The sequence below is a fragment of the Hetaerina americana genome, unplaced genomic scaffold (genome assembly GCF_022747635.1).
Source record: "Hetaerina americana unplaced genomic scaffold, ioHetAmer1.1.p SCAF_10, whole genome shotgun sequence".
NCBI lineage: Eukaryota > Metazoa > Arthropoda > Insecta > Odonata > Calopterygidae > Hetaerina > Hetaerina americana.
Window position 1 is genome coordinate 73,529,225 of NW_027286070.1, and position 12,711 is coordinate 73,541,935.

The 12,711-nt window shown below is 42.1% G+C and overlaps 1 protein-coding gene across 1 annotated transcript in view; it reads left to right on the forward strand.

The window, feature by feature from the left end:
- Nucleotides 1–235: 235 nt before the first annotated feature.
- LOC139700247 (ATP-binding cassette sub-family G member 1-like) overlaps nucleotides 236–12,711 on the forward strand; it is a 108,196-nt gene continuing 95,720 nt past the window's right edge. Inside the window, exon 1 of the mRNA XM_071598869.1 lies at nucleotides 236–584. Within this exon, the coding sequence (XP_071454970.1) occupies nucleotides 374–584 (211 nt within the window). The 5' untranslated portion in view covers nucleotides 236–373. The remainder of the gene's footprint in view (nucleotides 585–12,711) is intronic.

Consider the following 12,711-nt stretch of genomic DNA (forward strand, 5'->3'; position numbering starts at 1 on the left):
TTCGTGCGAGGCGAGGCACGAGAAGAGAAGGCGATAGGGGACGGATGGACCCCTAGTCTCGTCTCGTTTCAAGTCAACATCAACATCCATTCGAAAGGAATCGTGAGCTCGTGCAGCCGATGGTGTACGGGTGGAAACTTGACAACCGCCGTAAATAGAGGACCTCCTGAGGTCGGGTGGGGGCCGAGTGGGGGAGGGGCGGGGAATGTCTCCGCCCCCCGCCTTCCTTACGCCGCCCGTTCCCCTCGCTGCTCATCCGCCCGTTCGCCGTCGATCGGGGCGGTTAAGACGAGAAGCGTTGCGCGCCGCGGCCTCAGAGAGAGAGGGTTTTTCTCGCGTCGGGCGAAGGAGGGAGAGAGAACGCCGGCGTCCCATGGTGCGCCGGCCGCCAGCCAGTGAATCCAACGGCGGGAGGGTGGCGGGAACGGACGGCGTCGCGGAGGATGGGAGCGTGGGAGGGATGCGGCCCGGAGGAATCGCTCACGCCGGCGAGGAGGCGATGTCCCTGTCGTATCTCCCCGCACGCCAGCCCGTCGACATCGAGTTCATCGACCTGTCCTACTCGGTGCCCCAGGGGGCTAAAGGTGAGCGTGCAAGGGACATTCATCAATGTTTGGGAAACACGAAAACGAAGAAATGTGGGTCACCAAGAGGGCGTGAGGATCGTCTGGGCCGGGCAGAGGGATAACTCGGATGAACGGAGCGGGGGGGGAGGCGTTTTGATGCCGCAGTGACTCACGACCAGGATTTGACCGAGCGAAGCGGGAAGAAATTTGGCGCCATTGGAATCAATTTTTTTCCGGTGTGATACTTGTGCTGTGTTCAAGGTTTCTGACAAACATTCAAGAGTGTAAATCAATCGTTGTTCGAAAGAACATTTTTTGCATTTTTTGGGGGATTTTTATCTCCATTACCACGACCTTTTTTTGTCATCCTTTTCTCTCGGCCCCGAATCATTTCGCTCCGTGCGGTCCGTAGGTGTATGGCCGTGCTGATGGGTATTGCCAATAGTATTTCAATTATCAAGGTACCCATAAGCAGGCGCTGTAATCGCAATCAAATTATACGAAACAGTACCCTGCCACAGGTATTGTTTCGTTAAATTTGCTGGTGATTACATTGCGAAGTGATTCGCTTATCAGAATTTCCCGAACTGTTATACAAGGGTGAGAATCACTTATCACTAAGAGTGATCCTCTTAGTGATAAGTCACTATACTATACTATAGTCACTATACTTGGTGACACAGCTTTTGAGGTTCCGACAGTAATAAATTCTCGTATGAAACTATACGAATATATTACGTATCACGTAGCAATGGGATGGATAAGCAAGAGTAGTAGGCTACCGCTGACCTTCATCCCAATTATGACCCATTAGCCTGCATGGCTTTGACTGGCTGGCGGTCGTTGGCATTTTACTATTGTTTCCATTACATGAAAAAAATCACTTTCTTACATTCATACCTTCAAAGCTTTTGAAAATATGATTTCAATCTGTCTCCGTTGGGAAATAGAAACCCTATTTAATTGGCTAAGCGTCATCTCTAACTGGGCTTTTACGTCCTCTTTTGTCGAGGAGAAAGAACGAAATCAGTCTTCCTAGATACGATTTATTAAAAATATCGCATATGTTAAAACAATATATTAAAACATGTATTATAAAGATCCCAGATATATAAAAGAGGACAGAGAGGCGCATGTATTTAAGTTTATGACGAAAAATAATAAATATAGAAATTTTACTATTTTCATACTACCTTGATCAAAAGTTCCCGGAATAACCACCGTGTGGCGCTCCCATCGTTCCGATTTGAGTTCTGTTTTTTTTGTTAAATTGGTACATCTGTTTTGTTGATATTCCCTTTAAATCTTAGTGTCATAACTTGACATTTGCAAAAGTTACGTAGCCAAGAGTACATCTATCTCTGTGAGTGTTGGCGATTTTTTACAATTGCAGAAATGGATTTAAATTTGCAACAACGAACTTGTATTAAATTTTGCGTAAAAAAACGGATTTAGTGGCGCACGGACGTTGGAAATGTTGGAAAAGTGTTTCGGCAACGATTCTCTAAAAAAACGGTCGTTTACCAGTGGCACGAGCGGTTCAGAAGTGGTCGTGAGTCCAATCGAAGATGATGACGCAGTGGCAGACCATCGACATCGAAAGTCGGTGAAAAAAATTGATAAGTAAAAGAAATGTTGGTCAATAACCGCAATTAACCATCAGAGAAATAGCGGAGGACTTGAACATTGCCTATGGATCCGCCCAAGACATTGTGGTTAATGATTTGGGTTTCCGCGTGTAGCAGCAAAGTACCTCAATTTCATGCAAAAAAGAGACCGTGTTGACGTCGCAAAAGGACATGATTTGCGAGGCTGAATCCGATCCCACATTCATCAAAAGGATCATTACTGGAGACGAACGTGGGTTTATGAGTACGACACGCAATCCAGACATCAGGCAAGTGAATGGCGTTCACCAAATGAGCCGGAGACCAAAAAAACCACGTCGTTTTCAGTCAAAAAAGAAGGCAATGCTGACGGTTTTCATGGATTACAACGGTGTAGTGCATCATGAATTTTTGCCAGAAGGCCAGACAGTAAACAAAGAGTATTATTTGGGCGTTATGAGACGTTTGCGTGAAGCAATTCGCCGAAAGAGACCAGAAATGTGGGCAGAAAACTCGTGGATTTTGCACCATGATAACGCACCGTTGCACAGTGCTATCATTATTCGTAATTTTTTGACGAAAAATGCAACAAATACCATCCAACAGCCACCGAATTCACCTGATTTGGCTCCCTGTGACTTCTTTCTGTTCAATCGAGTTAAAAAACCATTACGGGGAACGCGTTTTAGCAGCCGAGAGGAAGTAATGGAAAAATCGCAGGAAGCACTGATGGACATACCGAAAACCGAATATAAAAAATGTTTCGAGGATTGGATCAAGCGCTGGCATAAGTGTGTTGCAGTCGATGGGGATTACTTTGAAGGGGACAATATAGATTTAGATGAATAAACTTGTATTTTTAATTTTCTGAATAAATTCCGGGAAATTTTTGATCAAGGTAGTATACTTTTGATATGGATTCGCTCTCTTATAGGTGTTAAATTCCAGTTTCACGAGATATATATGCAATATGCTGGCGGAGATAAGAATGCCCCGCCCGTTCTCCCAAATGTTCCCAATAGGGAGCCAGGTGATGCCGTCAAGGAGATAATTTTTGTATTGAATAAGGCAATTTAATGTAGACTGTGACAGTGAAAGCAGAGCGAATTTGTTGTTTCGGTGATTTTCAAGTTACGAATCACTCGATTGAGTGCAATTGTCGTGAATCTGAAGCATAGAAGAAGCGGAAATTTCGAGTCTACGATTCTCTCTTGCTCTGCCCAAAGGAGAGATTGGTCCCCTCGTAAACGTAACCTGGACCTATTTTTCTTGTTTGCTTGAGCCAAAATGTTGTGAGGATAACATGCCGGGGATTAGCAAGAAAGTTTATAAAATTGCTATCAGAATGACATTTACAGGTCGAACGTCTGAGCAAATCGAGTCATAAAAAGCCGGCCGGTGACCCTCGTTCGTCTCTGTTTCTTTTATTGTTCCAACTTCAAAAGATTTGATTGCGCAATGAGCGTCGCATGTGCAGTCGGACGTTGTCTGCGATAAGCAAGCACCATTTAACCTTTGGTGACTCAAGGTTCGAACTCCTGGCGTTTGGACTGAAATGGCAGATCTCGAGGTCACATTTTTCCCTTTGCTCTGTTGCGTTCAAAATGATGATTTCGATAAATTTGGTAGTCATCCTTGCATCGCTACTTTTGTTGAAATGTTCTCAAAACTTTCTACCCAATTTACGTGACACGTATCCTTATAATTCCATATGTTTCAATTTCCGTCAATATTGCCACTTGTCAAGTTGACTTTCGGGACCCGGAGTTCATTAGTAGCCAATTTTATTGACATTTTTGCGTCGATCGCCCGAAATCTCAGTACTTCCCGAGTTACGTGTCTTTTAATCTAATTCATCCCCCATGTCACACCCCTCTTTCTCTTCCTCCTCTCGGCTTGATGTCATTTTCTCCCTTTTCTACTTCTTTCCGTATTCCGTCTCATCTTCATAGACCGTGTCAGATCAAATCTCTAGGATTTTTAGAGGGGATTATTATTAAGCGAAAGACGACGTCATCCACTTCCAAGTTACTCCTGAGCTATATGGCGATTTATCGACTGAGTATATTCGCTACTTTCGCCCAAAGAAACTGAGATTCAGATTCACTTAGCTCTGCAATGCAACTATATCGGATGTAGTTAAATTAGGATTTCGTGAATTTCCCTTCCGGATTTTTCCTCAACGAAACGATGTCAAAACAGCCATTGATATGCGAACTCGATCGCAAAGAGAAGGAAAAAATTTCCCAGTTGGCATCTTAATGAGAAACGACTGTTTTTGATGAATTGAAATTTTAAAAAATCCCTCATACATAGACGACTAAGAAGAATGCAAATTAACCTGATGCAAAAACATCACCGAATGGCACAGCCGTTGTGTAAATGCTATCCCGTCCATCTCGCATTCAGTGCTTCGGTAAATCATTACATCGACTGACTAGCAATGCAAAAATTAACTGTACACGGCCAAGTTGAAATTCCAGCTCCCTTCGTATCACATTAAAACTGGCGTGTTTGTTGCCGGACTTCAAATTCCGTTCTCTCGGTGGGAACGGACGGTCCTCCTCGTCTTTATCGTGAGAGATTTCGTTCGCCCGGAGAGACTGAATTAGTTCGAGTGGCAGTCGATCCGTGGAAGAGATGAATGCCGCCGAGGAATGTTTTCTTTCCTCATCCGGGTGCCTCGCGCAACATTGCGGAGCACCGGTGGCCTTTAACCCTCCAGTGCCCACTCGTGTCACCGTGGGGTAACCAACTCATTGGGCATACATTAAGCGCCCAACCGATTTCACTTCACTCCCCGAGTAGGCTGTTTTGACGCTGTTACGACATCAAATTGTGGTCGAGGGACTCCAGCCAATCGAAACAAATCATGAAATCGATATTTCAAAATTTTAAATTCCTTTTTGGCAGTCTCAAGAAATGGATGGCAGGAATAGAAGGCAAAAAGAGGCAACATTAAACTAATCTCATTTACAAAGTAGTTTTCTTTAAATGCTCGATCTGAGGCAATTGGTTCTGGGATAGGTATTAATTAGATTTGATGGCGAAACCAGTTCAGACACGTAGATTGAAGTTCTTTGGGCTCGAATGCCAAAAGATTTTAATTCATAGAGAATCCACGGTGCTTGAATTTATGCGACATTGCAACTTCATTTTGAAAATTGATACAGCCATATTAAATGTCGTCAATATAAATATTATTTAACATACAAACATAACTTCTTATATGTGATGAAGATTGCCACAAAAGAATTCATCCGATGAGTAAATTGGGTGAGCAAGTAACCAGGTATATGTATACACTATTCTTGAAACTCTGGATACAGTCTGATTTCAACTGAGTAGGCAGATAGTTATACAGTCGTATGTCCATATTATGAAATGTGTTGTAAGTTGATGACAATCTACCATAAGTAGTATTTAGATTCGCTTAAACTATTTTGGGGTAGTTTTGGATGTAAGATCTTAATTGTTAAGTTTCTAGATTAACTTTCACATGAATCAGAGCCTTAAAGATATATATGTATGTGTATATATATATATATATATATATATATATATATATATATTTATATATATATATAAACATACACATAGAATTCCTCGACGTAACACGGAAGTGTTGAATAATAAATTGGACAGCAACAAACAAAATAGAAACACATGAAAAGATCACTCACACGTTATTTCTTGATCATTTCGACGGAATTCTGCTCCGTCTTCATTGGAAGATATAGAAGTAATATCTTCCGATGAAGACGGAGCAGAATTCCGACGAAATGATCAAGAAATAACGTGTGAGTGATCTTTTATGTGTTTCTATTTTGTTTGTTCCTGTCCAATTTATTATGTATATATATATATATATATATATATATATTATATATAATCGTCCATTAACAATTGTATTCTACACAGGAGAATTTGAAGAGCACAGAGGGGACCCCTTTTTGCCAAAGAGTAAAATATTTAAGAAGTAGATAGATATCTCTCTCCCATGGACTACAACCTTGACGTGGTCGAAGGCCTTTGTGCGCTCCGATGAACGCGAGAGCTGTGCCGGTGGGAGTAATAATAATTGCTCTGGTAGGGTCACCCATGCCAGATAGGTCAAAGGCTAGGAGCCGATGAAAGGTAGTCAACGCGTCTGTTTCTAAAGTGAGACCGCCTGAAAGGCGTCTGACCCAGTGGGGCGGCCATTGAGTGACGGTGTCACTTTAAAAACACTATTGAGGAAGGCAACGGGGAAACCACCTCAAATATCAATCCCAAGATAATAATGGGCAATATAGAGATTTTGAGTCCTGGCAACTACGGGGCTCGGCCCAATCGGCCGTGTGTGGTGCCCGGCAGCGGGGGAGGCAAGGCTTCCGCGGTCGTCATCCCACGAAACCCTTGCAAGGGAAAACCAGCATCAGCAGGACAGAAGACGCGGAGAAGAAGACCAAATTAGTTAGAATAGGAACGTGGAATGTTAGGACAATGATGAGGACAGGGAAACTGGAGAATGTTAAGCGAGAGATGGAAAGGGGAAATATAGATATTTTAGGTCTATGCGAGGTGAGATGGAAGGATAGCGGGGATTACTGGAGTGAAAATTATAGAATAATATACAGCGGCGGGGAAGAGAGCCAACGAGGGGTTGCCATAGTGTTAAATGAAGAGGTAGGAAGAAGCGTAGTGGACATAGAGCAGGTAACGGATAGATTATTACTAGTAGAGATAAAAGCAGAACCGACGAACTTAGTTATTATTCAGGTATACATGCCACCGCGCAACCATACCGAGGAAGAGGTCGAATTGGGTATACGATCAGTTAGAGGACATGTCATGAGCCAGTACTTGTCATCTGCCAGTTGATGATTCCATCCAGTTGAATCTCTTATCTGCTGACATCTTCGTGTATTCTTATTCATTCTATATCACAAATGACATCGCTATGTTTAAATATTTCATTTTACTATTATTTTAATTTGCTCTCCAACTGAGGGCTTTCCTAATGCCACTTTTGTGCCATTTGGATAGATTTCCTACATTTCATTCTCATATTTTTTAATATGTTTATGTGATGGTAAAAAATTATTACTATTTTCATTCTTTGAGAATTCGAAAAATTTTGATTATTACTGAAACCTCGTACTTCTCCACCGAGTAATTAGGTACCGTACTTTATCACCGAGTGTGTATGGGGTAGTATTCTATTATAGATATTGCATCCTATTTAATGTAAAATAGCTACTATATATAAATCATCTGATTAAATTAATTCATTTTTTTATCCCACACGCGGGTGGTGTACTTACGAGAGCATATGCATAAATATGGATGCCATTAGGTAATTTACCGGTTAAGGTAGGTTTTTGGATGGACATAATTACTAATTAAATATTTTGTGACTCCTAACAAAACACAAAATCCAGCATCCTACTCTATATTAGGTCCCTCTTCATCTCTGAGTACTTCCTTCCTCCATTCATCCCGTCCAATATCCCTATCCTGTTCCTTCCCTTTCCTCTTTTGCCTAACATCCTCCCCTCTATCACAGTCTTCAAAATCCCACTGTCGGTCAATACTCCCTTCATCCACTTTTCCTGCCTCCATAGGATTTCTCCCAACAAAACCCTCTCCTCGCCCACCATACCAAGTACTTCCTCATTTGTTTTCTTCACTGTCCATTTCACCTTCTCCATTCTTCTCCACACCCACATTTCAAAAGCCTCCAGTCTACGTCCATCCTCCTGCTTCAATGACCACGTTTACGCGCCGCACATAGCTACGCTCCATATCAAAGTTTTTCCGAGTCTTTTCTTAACATCCTTACTCAAAGTCCCCGTCATCAACTCCCTCCTACTCGTGAAAGCCTCTTTGCCTAGCGCAATTCTTCTCCTTGCGTCCCTACTACTTTGACCGTGTTGGTCCAAATATGGATATTATGATATAAAACTACATGTTCATTGATGAAATGTATTACGATCGAATGATATATTAAAGAATTGAATGGGTCCTTTTTTTTAAATTTCATCTCTTCGTCGAGCTCTATCCGTGCACTACTTTGGGGGGAAAAATCGGGAAATATTTCCCGATTTTTCCCCCGATTTCTCCTCCTCGCCTCTCGTACGCACACACTCGAGGCGATGCGTTCGACATTGATTGATTGTCCTTTTTCATTTTTCCATCCCTCAATTATTGCGTTTAGCCATTGTTGGGACGCGGCCAGCGGGAGGACTGGGAGGTCACACCATTCCTCGATAAAACGGCTCATTTGAAACTACGAGAATTTTAATACTTCATCGCTAAAAACATACATTTTGAAAACCATATTTTTTTGCATATTTTAAAACTTTCCGTGCTTTCAAAAATATCTCATGATCTACCTGGTTATTTCTTATATGATTCCCTCTCACTCAGTCAATGGTCTTTGAGCTTAAGATGGCCTGTTTGTGGGAAGAAGGTGATCGAAAATGCTTCATGTCATTCGACACAGGCAGCGAGCGGTTTTGTGTGCGGAAACGTGCTAGCAGTTGGACGAAAATCCGACTCCATCGAGGAAAAATTCAATTTTCAAAAAGTTGTCAGCAACCCCTCATTCCTCGTCCTTTCCTGGTTCGTGCCACGAATCCACCTCGACCACCTTTTCCTGCGTCCTAAGTGACGCTTTGCGTAGTCATCATCCGCAAGCTATAAATACGTCTCCTGCATTGCGCTCCGCGTGAAATGAGGTTATAACTCCTTTGAATTCATGCGGATCAAAGGAATCCAGCGTCCTCGAAGCGGAAGTCGAGGAATATACCACAGTGAGCAATAGTTTATTCTTTGATCGACTGCCTGCATTTTTGTATGCTTTCCAGAACCTTATTCTTCTTTCTCTTTATTCATCACAGATGCCTCTCGTAATATTTATGTTTGTTGATCATTTCAGCAGGTACCATTTCACTTTGAACTTATTGTACAGCTGTGATCGTGAATAAAATTATTCAAATAGTTTATTTCTCTCATATTGATGACAAATCTTTTGGAAATTTCTCCTGGTAATTGCATAATATGATTCAATGATGTACATCTATGCGATTAAACTATCATAGAGTGGCCGAATATTAAGTACTCACGACATACAATGTCTATTATAACCCACGGAGAACCTTTTTTCAAGTTTTAGATCCATCCATCGTGGTGTTTGCCACACTGCGGAATTAGAGGAAGCGAAAACAATGAATGCGGGAAATGTTTGTTCTGTCTAAGTTGCGTCGGGTTGGATTATGAGGTATCGAGTGAAGGGAGGCCGAATGACGATATGCCGCCTTCTTTATCAGCCTCCAGTTATATCGAGACTCTGAAGTCCACCCACCGCTTGCATGTATGTGTTGGTAAATAGCACTGGACGCTTTTCTGGAAATCCAGGTTCATCATTATTTCGGCTCTCTTCTAGTGAAAGAGATAAACCGACCCCTTTATGGTGCCTCCACGCAGTGAAAAGATGCATATTTGAAATAACTATGCCAACTTAGTTGCGAGAATGCTACTTTAGAGCTTTGTTTGTTGAACTTACACCTGAAGTAACTCAACGACCTTAGTACCTGGACCATGCTGATATTTCGAAATTATTAATCAAATTAAATATTAATTACGATTAAATTAATATTATTACGATTAAAATCTCGCCGTTTGCATACGAATTGAAATTTTATCATTTTCTCGCCGTGTATTATACCATTTCCATTATTTGATGATAAGTGCACTTGAAATTCATTTTACAGTGCCACTTTCAATCTCCATTTCTTAACTTGAGCTTTTGAATCAATGGCGTAGTTTCAGGCGTGACTTGGTGGAATTCTATCATAGTGAACAAATAATCGCACTTTTCCATGGGATAAAAAGTTACCATTGGCCAGATTTCGATTTATTACATAATGTTCCGGTGGCCGTTCACCTGAAGATGTTGTATTGCATCGAAACCTAGTAAGAAATAAATTTTTGTCAGTGGAAAAGTGCTCTTATTTGGGGGTCTTGATGGCCTATTCCAGGGACAGATTTATATCTGTGCAGTGAAATTCATTCGATATACATGTGGTCATTTTAAGAACGTAGAGCTCTTTGATAGATCAGATGACACGCTCAAACTAAAAACTGCCACTGTCGAGTGAAACATGGTATCAATTCAGTTAGCCTTTCAATCGGCCGCTTCTGTTCTTAATATACATTGATGACTTAAGCTCACACGCTAGTAGCAATCTGAGGTTCTTTGCTGCCACCTCGGTGCTATGCAGGGTAATAAGGAGCAACTAGATCGCGAGCTACTCTCTAGAGACCTAGACTCAATCTCGGATTGGTGTAAGGAATGGGGATTTATGCTTAATACAGGCACATTCGCAGTTTTGAAATTTTGGAACAAAGGAAGTGGAAAAGTTAGTTGGTAGTTTGTGGTGTGTCTGCATGTGTGTGTGGGATGTAAGGGTTTTTGCATAAATGCATACCATATTTTGTTTGTGGATTGTATTAATTTGTGGCTTTTGCATGCGGTTTTTTCTCAATTGCGTGTGGTACTCTCTAACACCCCCCGCCACACGCCCTTGCGGCGGCTCGATGCGGGTATTAAGTAGATGTAGATGTAGAGTGGTACATTCTAGCCAAGTGTTGAAACTTTCAATCAGCCAGTTTGTTGCAAAGGATGGCCAAAACTTGCGAAAAAAGCAACCCGAGAGAAAGATTCCATGGTGCTAATTCCTAATATGCCTTTGTCCAAACTTGTGGCATCATCCGAAATCCCCCCTCCTCTTTTTCTTGCAGTGGATTGGAACCAGAGCAAGCAGCACCATCCCTCCCTCATGGGTAGGCAGGCAGACCATAAGTCCTGCCTCGCGGCACATTTAATGAATGGTAGAAGGCCGCGGGAGCGATTTCCACACATCCCCACGTGGAACACCGAAGGTTTTAGAAATTACGCGTTGGTGCAATTAGGAATACTCCTCTGCAAGAAATTTAACCTTGCTAATAACAACCTCTTTCACTCTCCTTTCCTCCCTCCCCTCTCCTTTGGTACTTCCCTGCGCTTCCGTCCTCCAACCTGAGCATAAATAAAACGCGACCCAAGCCCTCTTTACCTGCGCCCCCCCCTCCTGTGGCACCCATCCCCCTGTACGGACACTCATCCCCTGCGTTCGACGAGATCTGTATCACGTTTTTCAAACTTTTTTGTTTTCTTGTTTTTTAGGATGGGTTAGCGTGGATATGATGGCACATTGAGGAGAGTGTTGAGTGACCCATCGGGAAGGTCCATGCTCGAATCCGGGCGACTCTCAGCTCTATGCACACATGGTGTGTGAGTTTTGGGGAACCAGATTTCTCTGTGTAACCGCAGGCGACACGGGGAAGGGAACTGGCAAATACTATTGTTCAAACGAAATATTATACTGCAACTCATTACTACGCAGAAGTGAGAAAGGTATTGCGACGTCAAAGGCTATGTCACGCCAAGATGAAAAATACTAGTGATCTCTAGTGAAAAAAGCAATGAGAGATTACAAGATGTCTAGGGCAAATGCCAAGAAGGAATTTCGGAAAGCGTTCAGCGAATTGAAAAGGAAAAGGTTGGCGGAAAATTTGAAACACAATTCGTAAACGTTTCGGTCGCACGTTATACACGCTCAGGGAAGGAAATAAGTCAATGGTCAATTCAGTGAAAAATGAAAACGGCGAAAGAGTCACCATCGGTTTTCAAAAGGTTAACTTATTAAATTCCTTCTCTCAAAGCGTCTTCACCAATGTCTCACCAAATGTCTCCAACCTTGCTGACCAACCGATTCCCAAAGTTGAAATCGCATATAATGGAATAGAGCATTTACTGAAAAATATTAAACCTAATAAATCCTCCGGGCCCGATGAAATACCCGCTCGTATATTTCAGGATCTAGCTCCGGAAATTACGCCATATCTAGAAAAAATACTGAAGAAGTCGCTAAGTAGATCACAAGGTTCGCAGAGATTGGAAAACGGCTGACGTAACACCAATATTTAAAAACGGAGACAGGGAGGAACCGAGCGATTATATATTCATTTTCCTGGCATCCATTTTGTGCAAGATTATGGAACAGAGACGAGGATAGATTGAAAACTAATACGCACATGCTTAGACTACAAATAGAATGACATTCAGAAGCAATCTTCGTGGTATTTGGAAGTAACATTCACCCCCAACACGCATGCGCAGGTTTAAGGTCGTTACATTCATCCAGTGTATTTTTAAAAGTAGAAGTATGGAGACGTGTTCTAGTGCTATGTCAACGCGAGTTAAACATTGTGCTGTTATTGAATTTTATAACTGCTGAAAAAGTGACTCTTATTGAGATTAATCGCCGTTTAAAGGCTGTTTATGGTGACCATGCTGTTGATAGGTCTACTGTAAATCGATGGGTAGTAAAATGTCGTGGTTGCGAGCCTGTAAAAGCCATAATTGTCGATGAAACACACAGCGGACGTGAGATCACTGCCACAGACGATAAACATCGCAAACTTGTCGAAGATTTGATTCAAAATGCACG